A 15,000-nucleotide genomic window follows, 5' to 3' on the forward strand; every position below is an offset into this window, starting at 1 on the left:
AATTTCTTAACGAGTCGTCTGCTCGTTGTCCAGAATCTGGACTTTACTCTGATTGGCTGAAAAACAATAGAGCTCTTGGAGTCTCGCTCCGATTGGTTACAGAATTGCAAATCATACTTCTTGTAAATCGGTTAACAGCTGATGAAATTATGGCCGCCGAGAAGGATTTGAACATGAGTGATGTTTATGCTCTGTTTACAGCTGCTGTTGCTTCAACCTCAGATTTTTTTTCAAAAACCTTTAAAGGAAGAGTGGAGAGAATGCATCTGAAGAATGGTCTGAGTAAAAGAAAACATTACAGTTGTACTTCCTACGGGATTTGGCAATAGTGTTATTAATACAGGCCCGAACATTCTAAAAGAAAATGCATCGTTCTTCTTCCACCAACTCGAAAACGTTTGGAAGCACCAAGTTGCGAATCCCTAAAGAACTGAATAGAACTTTAGGGCTGCCACATTCGGGAAATCAGCCAAACTTGAGAGAGAAATTCAACACTGTTTACTGAATCGTTGAACAATCTGAACACACTAGTCTAACAAAATGATAGCTGAGTAGCTGCTGCTGAAAAACTAGAATTTCGCAAAGTCCATTTTCTTCATATCTATTTAAATTTTTATAGCATCTTTTATTGGTATCTCAAATATTCGAGGTTAAAATAAAGTTTATTGTACTGTTGATTGCGGCTGATGATGACATGAAGAATTCGGGCTTTTTCTGCCATTTTGTCTCGAAATTCTTTGTTCCTTGATGGTTTCAACAGAGAAACCGCACCAACTGTCAAGCAGGATTTGCAGAAATAGCTTTGATTGCAGACATCAAAGCCAGAGTGCTATTTTGCTTTTGTCGCGTCTTTACTTGAATCGCAGCGTGCAGGTAATTTCCGGTAAAATCTGATTGGCTCACATTTATAGCATGACACATGATAACATCACTCTTGATAGGTGGGCGGCAGACCACTCGTTAAGAAATTGTATCAGGCGTTCTTTTTAGCGGCCTGTCTCAAGAAAAGTACGCTTGATCGCAGGTTAGGGTACTGGTAGCAGTTTTGTAGGGATGTTAGAAATTTTCAGAATCATTTGAAAGTTAAGGTGAAGGGACTATGCTCAAGAATACACCCCCTTACTTGAAGTGTCTTTGATTGCAGAGGTAGGAATAACAAAGGCCACAAGTGTTGTCCATGGCATAATAGAGAGAGTTTCAGTTCCGTTCCCTGTTCCTATACCAGATGCTTGTGAAGATCAAGGACTGGCCTGTCCACTGGAGGCTAACCAAGAATACACCTTCCATACTACTCTGTCAGTCAAGGCATTGTACCCATCAGTATGTATATCTAATTGCATCAAGTTAACTAAAAATCGTTCAGTTAGTTAAAACGTCCTTTGAGGTCAATATCCTTGTGTTGGTCATGTCTATGTTTTGCCTAATATTTTAGATTCATGTCTTCATATTTGTTTTGTTTTGTTTTGTCCTTTTTTTGTACTGCCCTTAATCCACTGCACTGTAAGTGCACTACACACTATGTCACTGGGTTGTATGAGTGTAAGAGTGTGTAAGGTGACAATAGGCCCGCAGCACGTGCATAACTCATGAACATAAACAGGTCTGTTGAAAGCGTGCTTGAGTTTCAACAAAATGAGCTCCAAAATTGGCAAGAATTTATGACGCTGATGAATAATAAAGCAGCTGCTATTTCCAAAACGATGGAATTACCTGGTGATAAATAACCTAATCTAGGAGAGTAAATTTTGGACTTTGCAGAAACAATGGTCAACCTCAAGAGATGGGCGATTGTGATCTTTGTGTTGGATTCGCACATTTCTTGTCAATCTTTAAAACAATTGAAAGAGAAAAAAACAAACTAAAAAAACAAAAACCTGGTGGCTTGCCATCATTTTGACACAGATGTGTCCTTTGTTTCGTGAGTAAACTGCAAGGTAACATGAAAACGGTGCCCGCTGAATTCGATGTTACTTTCCGATTTTGCGATTTACTTGAGCAGCCAAAGTATGATAGAAAAATTGAACGTAGCAAAAATCTCCCAAAATGTTTTTCGCCAATGGTAATTTTGTATATTTGCGGTTCAAGATTTATGTTGTTTTCACGTTGCAAATGTTGTTGCTAATGCCAAAAATTATATTTCATGATCATTCTCGATCCTGAAAACTTGCTTCTGCTCTTCCTAAAAACTGTGTATCAATATTTATTTACTTTTTCATCAATATTTGTTTTGTATAAAGCAGGCTAACAAAATCTGTACCTTGCTTAGTTCGCATCTTTGAGCGTTAAAATAGAATTTTCGAGAAAGGTGCAGATATTGTCATTAGAAGATAGAACTCATCTATAGCTATCTTCTATTTTAGAGTTATTTTAAAAAGACTGAGGGCATGTCTTTAAAGTCTAGAAATCTATAGCTAAAAGGTTCAAGAACCTCTAAAATCAGTACGCGATGTGGAATGCTAGAATGGAAGAGGAGTTCGAGAATATCAAACGATCCCTTTGGGGCTTCGAAAATCTCTAAACGTTCTACTATTCTAGAATATCCATGGTCCATGTTGTGAGTCTAAGATTTCTAAAGCTCTGGAATATGTAAGGTCTTTTGGGGGGTTATAAAATCTCTAAAATCTCTAAAGTTCTAGAATATCAAACGATCCCTTTGAGGCTTCTAAAATCTCTAAACGTTTTAAGTTCTAGAATATCCATGGTCCATGTTGGGAGTCTAAGATTTCTAAAGCTCTAGAATATGTAAGGTCTTTTGGGGGTTCTAAAATCTCTAAAGTTCTAGAATATCAAACGACCCTTCTTGGGCTTCTAAAATCTCTAAACGTTCTAAAGTTCTAAAATCAAATGATCTCTTCAAATTGGCGCGTTCTTCGCCACACTTCAAATAAGTGATTTAACTCCAAACCAAGACAACGATTGTTTTAGACTAAACACTTACCAATCCCTTAACTAGATGGAATGCAGTGTCTGACAATTAAATACTGTTTATCAGCGATATTTGTAGACAGTCTGCAGTATGTGGTCTGCAGTTGCCATACACCTCCTGGACTGCTAACAGTGTTTCACATAAGACAGTGCATAACCCTAATCACTAAATTGAAAGCCTAACCCTAATTCCTAAAATGCGGGCAGTGTCCCATATAAACCTTAAAAAAAATAGCTAACCATTCCAAATGGGTGCTCAGTAACCCAAATCACTAAGCTGAGAATTTGACCCTAATCACTAAAAATTTGTTGGTCTTTGATAGCACCCAAGAGAAAATTTTTACCCAGTTCTTAAAAAATTTTTGGGTTTTTAAGCGGCTCGTGTTAGCCGATATTTGTTCAATCTGAGCAAGGTTACAGCTGCTCGTGTGATATAATTATTACGCATATGCTTAAAGAATGAACCATACACATATTCGTTCGTTTACTTTTTAGTCAACTTTTCATGTCCATTTTTAATTCGTTTGGGAAAACGGCGGAACGTTTTAGCTCACTTAAGGTGCTTGGATACGGTCGAGTTATAACGCGGTTACATGGTATTCATGGGTATTTGTTTTTGCTCAAAGTGGTACTATGACGAAAATCGTATCTTTCCTATCTAAGCCATTTTGAAACATAAACAAGTAGTCTGCATGAGAAGAAAAATGCTGTTTACTTTTTTCAAATATCTCTTTTCATTCCAGAGATATTCGAGTTTTTAAAATATGCAAATTAGCCAATTGATGACGTCATACACTCAACCAAATAGACCCATATCATTCAATGTCCAAACCAAAGATTTTGCCCGTCGAAACTCTCATTCAGTGTGAGGCTGGGCGGGCAAAGACAATGCAAAGACAATGCAAAGACAAAGTCTTTATTCCCCACGGACTCCAAAATGGCCGCCGAGTGATAAAGGTGAATTTTGTTCAAATATGATGAAAAGAGATATCTCAGTTAATTTGTATCAGAAATTTTGATTTTTTGCAGTAAGATTCTACTAAATGTTCTCCACAATATGAGCTTAACAGTTCTGTTACCATGGCATCATACTGGGTTCCAGACCTCCCCCATATTTTGAGCTTTTCTGGCCACCTTTGGCGTTCCATTTTGATATTATTTTTGCTAGCAGCACTTCATATGCACGATCCAGCAAGCATATAAATATTTTAGCACGACTTTGTGGCCTTGTTTAACATTTTTCAAGCTGAAAATCACTAACAAATTGAAATCAAGTGAGTGGGGACTGGAAAGAGTGAGTTGCCATGGGAACATAATTTTTTATAGCCATAGGTGTGTTTCCCGTAGAACTATTAGACTACCAAGTTTCAATGGTCTGCGCTGTAAATTGGCCAAGGTAGCTCTATTTATATACTCAATTTAATATTGGGTTGAGTGTATGATGCCATTAGTCATCTCATTTGCATATTTTACCCATTTTTCAAACTTAAATATCTCCAGAACTAATGAAGATATTTGCAAATGGTAAATGGCGTTTTTGTTCTTTCATGGAATTCTATGTGATACACTCAAAAAATCAAGGGGTAAAAATTTGATCATAGTACCACTTAAAATGATTGCTTAGTATTTAAACGAGTGAATCGTAATCAGTGAATCAAGAGTCAGCCTAGTGTGCAGTTTAGACGTTCTGGAACTCACTTTCCTAAAAACTGTGTATCAATATTTATTTACTCTTTCTTCAATATTTGTTTTGTATAAAGCAGGCTAACAAAATCTGTACCTTGCTTAGTTCGCATCTTTGAGCATTAAAACAGAATTTTCGGTGCTACGTTTCTAACACGGCAAGTCGTACATTTTGAGGTCACCCATCCAGATACTAACCCCGCTCGTGAGCGCTTGACTTCAGCGCAAATTTGTCTTGGAAAGGTGTCAAAAGCTCAGACACGCTTAAACTTGAGTTGCAAAGAAGGGAACTTGAAAATGATTAACATGTCGCCCTCGAAGCCAATGTATCTCGATTCCCTTTTATTTTCTTCAATCTTTCTGGGTTTAGTATTTTATTAGTAACCACATGTATTCTCAGGGCCTGGCTATTTACTTAAGACTTCTACCTTGACACTGCTGTGATTTATGGTACCAAAACAATACCGTGTACAATTAGAGCTATATATTACGCAAAGACAAACCTTGAAGTCCTGGAAAACAAAACGCATCTCAATTGACAATTATGGAATAAAGCACTGTGTACGTTACTGCACTACCACATGTACGCATTGCGTGCCTATTTTTTACTTTTGATCTTGAGCTACATTTTCAGTAATATACACCAAATTCATAAATTGGCAGCCAACCTGGGTTGAGTTAGCGGCCAAACATGACACCGAGGCGTTTTAGCATAAACATGCAGTATTTTTGAGGAGGGAAGGAGAAAATGAACAATCGACATGCGGAAAATTACATTCCTGGTTCTTCTTTAAGTGCCAGAAGGTCATCGGTATTAAAAAATGATGAGCTACGGTTGTGGCTGAAATGTTTAAACGATTATGCTTAAAGATCAAATTGTAAAGAGGTAAATTTTAACCTAAAGTAAGCTTACATCATTCGATCTGGCTTAGGCTCAGGCCATCCCCCTTTTTTTTTTTTGTTTACCGTTGAATGCGTTTCCTGATATTGGGTCGGTCGGTCAGATTGAAAAAAAAAAACCTAAAAAAAAATCATTAGCATTCTCGGTATCGGAGGCCTGGTCCCCCGGCATCACAGCTGTGGAGCCAGGAAAGCAACAAGACGTGAATCCAAAATCAATATGGCGGAAAAGTTGGCGGATGTTGTGGCAAAATTAAGACAGCGTGGGAAAAAGGATCAACCACCGAAACTCCTGTGCGACATAAAAATGGCTTAAAAACGTCGTTAACCTTTTTTTTTGGGGGGGAAAATGCCCAAAATTTGGGTCGGTCGGACGACGCGAAACAGAGAAAAAAAAAGGGGATGGCCTTATGGCATAATTGTGTAAAATCAAGTCATCTGTTTGAAGAAATTAAAAAGAGCTCTTGTTTTTCTTTTTGTTGCTATTGCTTTTTTAAGAGTCGAAGAATACATTATTCAAGGGAAGGACAGTTTTCTCATTAATCCGGAACCGGATTCGTTGTACAAAAAGTGAAACTTTGCCAAGCACGGTGCGATTAGTGCTGTTGTTAATTCAAACTCTGGTGAGATTTTTTATACAAAACTGAGGCAAAATTTTCCGAAAGGTAAAAGTATTAGGTGCTCTCTGGTGGAGAAAATGCCGCTTTTTTTAAAGTTAAAATAGGGAAAGCGGCTGGAAACCACCATTTTGTCCCAACCAGCTGAAAGAAGGGGAAACCTCTTGAAGATCTATGTGTTGGTATTATTTACAAAGCTGGTAGTACCTTGAATACTTTTAAATGTTTATATTATAGTTTAATTTATTCACATCTGTCATATTGTACTGTCTCATGGGGATGTACCTACCTTACTAAATTAAACTGTTTACTACTGCCACATAAAAGAGTACTAAGGATCATAACACAATAAGGCTTGCGAGATCATAGCAGACCCCTGTTTACTAGATTAGGTATACTGAACATATTTCAAATTACTAAATTACAAATGGGTGAGCTTGTATGCAAACGCCAAAATAACTTGCTTCCTGATATTTATGACTCCTATTTCACAAACATCAGAGAGGCCCATCGATATTGTACACGTGCAAGATCAAACCAAAGTCTGTTTATACCTTGGCCAAGAACGAATTATGGCAAATTCAGTTAGATTTGCCACAGCGGATAATTGGAATAAAGTACCTTAACATACAAAAAATGCTTCCTCTCTCCAAAGATTTAGAAATGAGCTTAAAGTTCATTTGTTTACATCCAAAGCCCGAGAATGACATCTTGTTTAGCTGTAGTTGCACCGTGTCATTGGTTTGCTTTGTTTCGTCGGTTTTGTTTGTTTACTTTCTAACTCAAACTTATTAATTAACCTAATTGTAGTGTATTTTATTTTATTTCTTGGTTTCCACAACATAGTCATGTCTGCCTGCTATTTAATATTATATATTAATATTAATACCTTGTATGAATGCCAGATTAGGTGTGCGAACACTACTAACCCTGTGGGTTTTTGCTCGCACATCTCCACTCCACATTTCTGTGACATGTATTATTAATTTGTATTGTTTTATCTGTGGAAATAAAGAAACCTATGAACCTAGGAGGACGACTATCTTAAGAATAGAATGTACTAGCGACGACAAGCCCTTTTTGTTTTTGCTGTAAGTGCTATCACTGCTTCATGCAGAAAAATGACAAACCACTAATTTTAAAGCGGCCTTCACACAGAAAACTAGTTTGCAAACTCGTGTTGGCAAACTCAAGTTGGTGTGTGTGAAAGACACAACAACAGTTGTTAAACATGTTGGCAGACTATTGGCAAAAATAGAGACAAGTTCTATTTGACGCCAAAAGGGTGTTTGCCGACTGTTTTTGTGCCGTTCACACACTCCAACTTGAGTTTGTTAAACTTGAGTTTGCAAACTCAAGTTTGCCGTGTGAAGATAATAAGATAGTAATGTGTATTGCATCTGGAGGTGTTTTGGAACTTGGCTTGTTCATGGGTGGCGTGTAAGGCCGGTTATTGTAACCACTTTTTGGCTCTTACGCTTAAAATTTGTAAATTTTCCTTGTTTTGAAAGTGGAGGTACACAAGATTTAATCAGTGATGCGGCAGCAAAATCCTGAGGCATACATTAGTAAGCTTCAAACCTCACCAGAGTTTGAATCAACAACAGCACAACTCGCACCCTGCTTGGCAAATTTTTGCTTTGTGTACAACAAATTCGAATCCAGATCCATAAGAAAAATGTCTTTCCCTTGAATGATGTATTCTTTGACTCTTAAAAAAGCAATAGCAACAAAAAGAAAAACAAGAGCATTTTTTAATTTCTTCTAACAGATAACTTGATTTCACGCAACTATGCCGTATCGAACGATGTAAGCTTACTAAAGTTAAAAATTTAACTCTTTACAATTTAATCTTTAAGCAGAATCGTTCCAACGTTTCAGCCAAAACCACAGCTCATCATTTTTTTTAATACCGATGACCTTCTCCCACTTAAAGAAGAACCAGAAATATAATTTTCCACACGTCGATCGTTCATTTTCTCCTTTCCTCCTTCAAAAATAAGGCATGTGTATCCTAAAACGCCTCTATGTCATGTCTGGCCAGCAGTCAACCCATGTTGGTTGCCATTTATGAATTCGGTGTATGATGTTGCAAACTTTTTCTGGTTGTCAGTTTCCTTTGCTAAATAAATAGTTCACCTTGAAGTCAAAATGTTCTGTTTCTAAAGCAATAAAACAGAACTAAGCCTGACACATGTGTGCGATGAAGGTCAAAGACCCGGAATATAAACACCTGGCCTGGGTTGCTCGAAGCATGGTTAGCACTAACCGGCATTAAATACCATGGAAACCTATAGGTTTTGGTACCTCTTAGCCAACGGTTATCGCTAACCAAGCTTCCAGCGACCGGCCCCCGGAGAAAATGTAACACATCAAACAATCAATGGCAAGACACCTAATTTCTGTTGCCTGAAATGACTAACTGGTTGTTGAGTCTAGTTGTAAACAAGGAAACAACAGGAATATGTTTTACCATTTACTGTATGATGGCTTCTTTTTTCTGAAGGTTCTTGATTCTAGATCTTTGATCTTTGTTTCCCATGTCTTTTTCCCCACACACCCAGCCTCACATTACTGTGTCACTCTGATCAGTCACCTGTCAAAGAAAAATACATAATGTTCATTTTTCAGATTGAACTAATTGTAAAGTGGGAAGTTCAGGATGGTGGACGTGGGGATGTGGACGTTTTTTGTTGGGAAGTGCCATTACGGATTTCTGGATAATCTGATCAAGGCATTACATTCCAGTTGCTGAGCAAAGAAGAGGAATGAGCCTTTCTTTTATCCAACAATAATTAATTAGATTTAGTAGAAATAGAGCTGCAAACGTCAGTAAATTTAATGTTTTAATTTTATAGCTGCTAAAGGTGCCAGTGATTGCGTGCAACTGAATACTGTTTTGTTTAGAAAGGGTATCCTTCCAAATGCTAAAATGAGTCAATTACCTAAAAATTTATTTCTTGACCTGGCTTGACTGTAATTTCATTGTCACCATTCGTTTTGCCGATGCAATGTTTTAGGTACGCTGGATGTGCAGTAGCAAAGTATGAAGAATTAAAATAACAACACATATTGTAGTTTTCATAACTAAAATATGGTATAAATTTATAAGAAGCGAGTGAATTTTTTTATAGGAGTTTTCTTTAAGTGCCCCTTTGATAGAAAAAATAACTTCCTTTTTTTTCTCCAGTTTTTAAAAGTGTGTTTGCTTAACACTTGAATGGCCAAATTGTGAGCTTTGATTTGTATCCAAAGGCCATTAACTTTGAGTGTGAGTTTTGGATTTCACCGTGTTCAAACTGACCGATTGGACCTCAGAGGGTTGGATCGAGGGAAAAGTGATGTCAAAGGCTCACTAGCTTAAAAAGCGTGCGAAACAGCTCATTACTCAGAATATGTTCCGAGTTGTAATCTGGGTAGAATTTAGTTTTCTGTGCAGCAAAATGCACAATAGAATTAGGAAGGAGGGATTTTATTGGTTAAAAGCTATGCACGGTAACCCCTAGGGAGAGCTTGTAATTGAAACATGTAAGCATCCCTGCAAGCAACGATGCTTACAGAAAAATTTCCCAAATCGTTTTAAAACGGACATTTAGACCTGAACAAACTTATGAAGCCTCTGTCAATGCAATAACAAAATCAGCTATTCAGTCCTTCAGTCCAATTTGCTTTTTGACCAACTAAATGCATCTATTTCTGTGCTTCATGTATTCAGAGTAAATGCTTCTAGAGCGTCTTGTTATATATGCAAAATTTAAAGGTCTGAAAGCCCAAAACTCCCGTACACACGCATTGCCTTCTTAAACTAGTGAGCCTTTGACGTCGTTTCTCCTCGATCCAGCTCTCTCAAGATCTTAAAGTTAGTAATGGCAGACCATTAAATAGGAAAATTCCAGTTAAAATAAACAGGAGTCTTTTTAAATCAAGGCTTCAAACTTTGGTTACTTAGTGTTTAGGTAACATAGTTTTGAAATCCAAAAACAAAATGAGAATTATTGCTTTTTCGTCACAGGGCACTTTAGTAAGGTCCAATTTAAAATAAAAAGTGTTTTGCATGAGCTACTGTCTCAATAACTGTTATTTGTGACTCTACTTTCCTTCTTTAAATTTGTTTGATCACGAGGGTCTTTATCATTGGAGTTGGGTGCATAAGAAAATAATTATGGTAACTCATCTAGATCTGTGCGAGAAAATAATGGTTTTGGTCACTGTACTACTACCCATATGTCTGCCACTGTGATACTGTGTGGTGCAACCTGGGTTTTTTGGAGGGAACATCTGATATTGGACATCCATGTTATGGTTAATTGACACCTGTCAAAACAAGGTATCTGCTGACCAGTATCACCTGACAACATCGCAGGCTCAAGTTTAAGGCTCATCTAAGTCAGCTGGTATTTTTTAAGTTGACTGCTGAGCAGGTACTGGTTTTTTACTGGATAACAGGCTTAAGCCAGGTTATCTTATTGTAAGAAATAACACAGGAGCTCTGCTTTTAGGCTTGAATAAATCTATATTATTATTACAATTATTATTTTAATTATTATAATTTATCGTAATATCTATGCAGCACATAGTGAGTGCCTGTTCTAAACTGGACCAAAATGATAAAAATGCCATGGCAAGGTTGCCCTTTGGATTCACTGGGAATTATGCAGAAAGTACAATGTATTGTCTCCAGTGAGCTATTAAGTGGTATGAACACATACCTCTTTCAGTGAGTGAGAACAATGTCACTCTGAGTTGGGACTACGCAATAATCATAGACCAGACATCATTCTTATGCACAAGAAAGATCACAAATGGACTATGATCAATGTGGCTGTGCTGGATGACAGAAATGTGATAGCAATATTTTATCTTACAGACACCTGAAAAATTCAGGTGGCTCCCACAGGATCTGAACCCATGACCTCTGTGATCACTGATGCTGGTGAAATGCTCTACAACCCAATCTACATAGCCATTCAGTTAGGGAGCCCATCAATTTGTTGGGCTCGTGTGTTCCTCTGAAAAGTAAGATAAGTGAAAGGATCACTTCTTCCTTTTGTCCAACTTCACTCAGTGAAGACAGGTACTTTTGTCTCTAAATTGAAGTAACTAAAGACAGATTCTTTTAAACCTGTGATTAAAATTGTTCATTAATTTTTGACAATGACAGCAGTAGGATACTATGCTGATATTAAGTAGGCGATAGGATAAGATAGTAGGATAGTAGGATAATAGGATAGTAGGATAATATGCGATATTAAACCTGTGATTAAAATTGTTCATTAATTTTTGACAATGACAGCAGTAGGATACTCCTCAACCAGCTGCAAACTTCAAATTTTTAAAGTTATGGAAACGCCAGTTATATAATGTAGTGCCAATCACATGAAGCATTTTGCTGGATATACTCAACATTTGTATGCCTTAAGACATTGAGCGGTGAAAAAAACGTTCTAAATCAGACATAATTCGCCCTTGTCACACGGCGGCCATATTGTCCCAGAAGACCAAAAGAGCTTTGTTTCACCACGCCAAGCCTTGCAGTGGAAACCATGGGGGTGAGGCTTGGCGTGGTAAAACAAAGCTTTTTTGGTCTCCCGTGAATACTGAACAATGCACTTTTCATGTGGTATTGCGTTTATTATATACATACTGAGTTTAAATTCTTGTTTATCGTATTTTTAATGACAAACCAAGACACAGCTTTGGTAAACAACTTCAAGTCAAAAATTCATGCAAAGATTATAACATACGCTTAAAATTCTGCCAGAAATTTGACAATAAAGTAAGCAAAGAATGTTAAAATATTATTTAAAATGTCTCTCAATACTTGAAACAAGGCATCTTAAACTTGAAGGCTCATAATCCTCCCGCCTGAGGGCTCTATGTTTTGCACTTCTTTTCGTTTCTCAAAAACGTTTCCAGCAATTTCACATTTCGTCGTTTTCTCTTTCATGTTCTTGTTTTTGAGACTTTCCATGTAATCCTCGACCGAAGTATCATGATCAACAAACCTTTTCTCGTTCATGTTTTTAAGCTTCAACACTTGCAAAAGCTTAAGACTTCTTTGAAAAGTGAAATGCTGCCAGGTGAATGAAACTAATCTTGTTACGGCTAGCACGTCAAAAAACATGATACACAGCACCTGATTGGACGTATCATTTTCCGCACACGTGGAAAAAGCGATACGCTCCATTTGATTGGCTGTTGGGTTCTTAGACCAGCTTGTGAACCAAATTTATTTCATGCCTTTTCAGAGGGTAAACCTCAGTATGTACATAGTAAGAAAGAATATTCCATTAATTTTATTCTCATCTCATAATACATGTACAATCAACAACAATACCTTTATTTATATTGACAAACTATTTGCTTCTTCCACTGTCCACTTACGTTAAGCCCTCCCCTTTTACAAGACCATCAAACACTTAAAGTTGTGAAAGTCCAGAGTTCATAAGCCTAATTTTTTCTGTACAGAGCTATATTCTTTGAGGTCCAAAGTGAAAAACAATATTGACCTTTGAAAACATCTTTGACCTGACGTCGTCATGCTGTTTTTATCTTTGCCACTTTATACAAGAAAACCATAATGTTGACTGGATTTAAATTAAATAATTTTAAGACAACTGGCTCAGACCTTGAGACAGAGTCAATGGTCATACAAGCAATGAAACGGTTATTTTGGTCCTACAATCCCCCTGCAAATTCATCCTTGAGCATGGGTAACATAATCTGAGAGTGAGGTACAGGGATCGATATGGCAGCATTTTCACACAGCGCGCACATCCAATGTCCTGCAAGAAAATACATATACGTAGAAACCTTCAGTGGTTGATTCAGTGAGTATACCACAAGTCCCTAATTTTTATGGTTGTTATTTTGGCTTGGAGAAAGAAGAAAACATTTGGAAACATAGTAATACAGAATTAACTTTAACCCTTTCACTCCCAAGAGTGCCACTTATAGATTTTACTCTAACACCAGGCGATTTTACTCGTCAATGGAGAACCCCACGGGGGTGAAAGGGTTAACAACAGCTAGATTCACTCAAAAACTATGTCCCCATTAACCCTTTCACTCCCAAGAGTGCCACTTATAGATTTTACTCTGTCTAACGCCAGGCGATTTTACTCGTCAATGGGGAACCCCACGGGGGTGAAAGGGTTAAGGAAAAGAAAAATGACCACTATTCACTAGTCCATTATTCACTTTAACTAGTAACTACAAGGTGATATTTCCTATAATTTTAGAATTGCAAGTTGGGAGAAATACCAAACTACTGCAATCTTTATATTGGCTTTGGGCCGAGGAAGCAGAGCTTTTGAAACTGACTACCAACATGGGAGGAACTGTTGCATATAGACTATTTAGTAGTATTTTAAATGTGTTTTTATTACATGTAGTTTAGTTTACTAAAATGGACTTAAAGAATGAGCCATATTTCAATTTACTTCAATCAATGATGTAATGTTTGTTGATTGACAAAATATCGTTATACTCTTGCTTTACTTAAACTAGGATTCTGCTTGGAGAAAACTGTTAGACCAGTATATGTGCATGTAATGTGTGATTGTACAATTTCAAGAGGGTAAAGTAGAATTCAGATCAACATATTTTTCTTAAAGTGGTACTACGACCAAAAAAAGAATTCTTTTTTTTCTTTGGATTTCAAAACTACGTTAACTAAACACTAACTGACCCAAGTTTTAAGTTCTGATTTTAAAGAGACACCTGTTTATTTTAACTGGAATTTTCTTTTTTATTGGTCTGCCATTACTAACTTTAAAATCTTGAGAGAGCTGGGTCGAGGAGAAAATGACGTCAAAGGCTCACTAGTTTAAGAATGCAATGCGTGTGTACGCGGCCGAATTAATATGCAGCACGGGAGTTTCGGGCTTTCAGACTTTTAAACCCGTGTTTTGTATATGTAATAAATTGCGTTTACACGCTGAAATTTTAGGCTAGTGAGTAAATGACGTCATTTTCTCTAGATCCAACCCTCTGAGGTCCAATCGGCCACTTTTGAACGTGAGTAATGGCGGACCGTGAAATCCAAAACTTACACTCAAAATAAACAGCCTTTGGATAAAATTCAAAGCTCAAAATTTTGCCAGTTAGGTGTTAAGCAAACACGCTTTCAGAATTTGAAGAAAAAAAGGAAATGATTTTTTGATCATAGTACCACTTTAAATTAGGAAGAAACAGCAATATTATTTCATAAGCTGGCCCTTCCGAGTTTAATTCAGCAAGACTGTGTTCTTGGACTCCAGTTCAGTCAGGGACCTCGTACTCTCTCACTCTTTGGCAGTGTCGACAAATTTGTACAACATACTGTTATTTACAATACCTTCTGGAGGTTTCTCCATAGGTGGCTTTAAACAGTACATGTGATAACCTCTGTCACAATCATCACAAAACAGCAACTGATCCTGTGGCAAAATGAGGATATTACAGCAAATTCCCAAAATATTATTAAACAAATGGATTCTGACTGGTGTACTAAGCAAACAACAACAGACACTGGGAAAACAATCAAATGATAATTTGCTTCACAGATCGATTGAGGCCTCTTCCCACCTTTGTAGTAACCAGTTCAAGAGAGGCTGCATTGGGAAGTAGTAGCAGCTGCTATTTTCAGTGGCAGTACATGTTTCTAAAGGCAGTGTTACACTATGCAAAATTATTTATCTTGCAACTTGTGTCTCAATGCCATGGAGAGACAAGTTGCACACAACACTGATACAACTGTAAATGTAACATACCTTGCAACAACCAAAAACATTGTGAGACATGTCGCAGGAACTATTACAGAAAGTACTATTTAGCTCTCAGGTACTGGGTAGTGTAACATCTGTCCTGAAACTTGTGTTGCAAGCATTTGCGG

At 37.2% G+C, this 15,000-nt stretch overlaps 2 protein-coding genes across 7 annotated transcripts in view; one reads left to right on the top strand and one right to left on the bottom strand.

Moving 5' to 3' along the window:
* LOC137979029 (NPC intracellular cholesterol transporter 2-like) overlaps positions 1–10,183 on the top strand; it is a 17,445-nt gene extending 7,262 nt beyond the window's left edge. Inside the window, exons 3-4 of the mRNA XM_068826184.1 lie at positions 1,145–1,320; positions 8,757–10,183. Coding sequence (XP_068682285.1) covers positions 1,145–1,320; positions 8,757–8,849 — 269 coding nt within the window. The 3' untranslated portion in view covers positions 8,850–10,183. The remainder of the gene's footprint in view (positions 1–1,144; positions 1,321–8,756) is intronic.
* A 152-nt stretch (positions 10,184–10,335) lies between these two features.
* LOC137979028 (zinc finger protein DPF3-like) overlaps positions 10,336–15,000 on the bottom strand; it is a 40,461-nt gene continuing 35,796 nt past the window's right edge. For all 6 annotated transcript variants that reach the window (XM_068826183.1, XM_068826182.1, XM_068826180.1 and 3 more), the window contains 2 exons: positions 14,464–14,545; positions 10,336–12,910 (listed from right to left, as the gene is read on the bottom strand). In XM_068826183.1, the coding sequence (XP_068682284.1) occupies positions 12,804–12,910; positions 14,464–14,545 (189 nt within the window). In that variant the 3' untranslated portion in view covers positions 10,336–12,803. The remainder of the gene's footprint in view (positions 12,911–14,463; positions 14,546–15,000) is intronic.

Source organism: Montipora foliosa, chromosome 12 (assembly GCF_036669935.1).
Source record: "Montipora foliosa isolate CH-2021 chromosome 12, ASM3666993v2, whole genome shotgun sequence".
NCBI lineage: Eukaryota > Metazoa > Cnidaria > Anthozoa > Scleractinia > Acroporidae > Montipora > Montipora foliosa.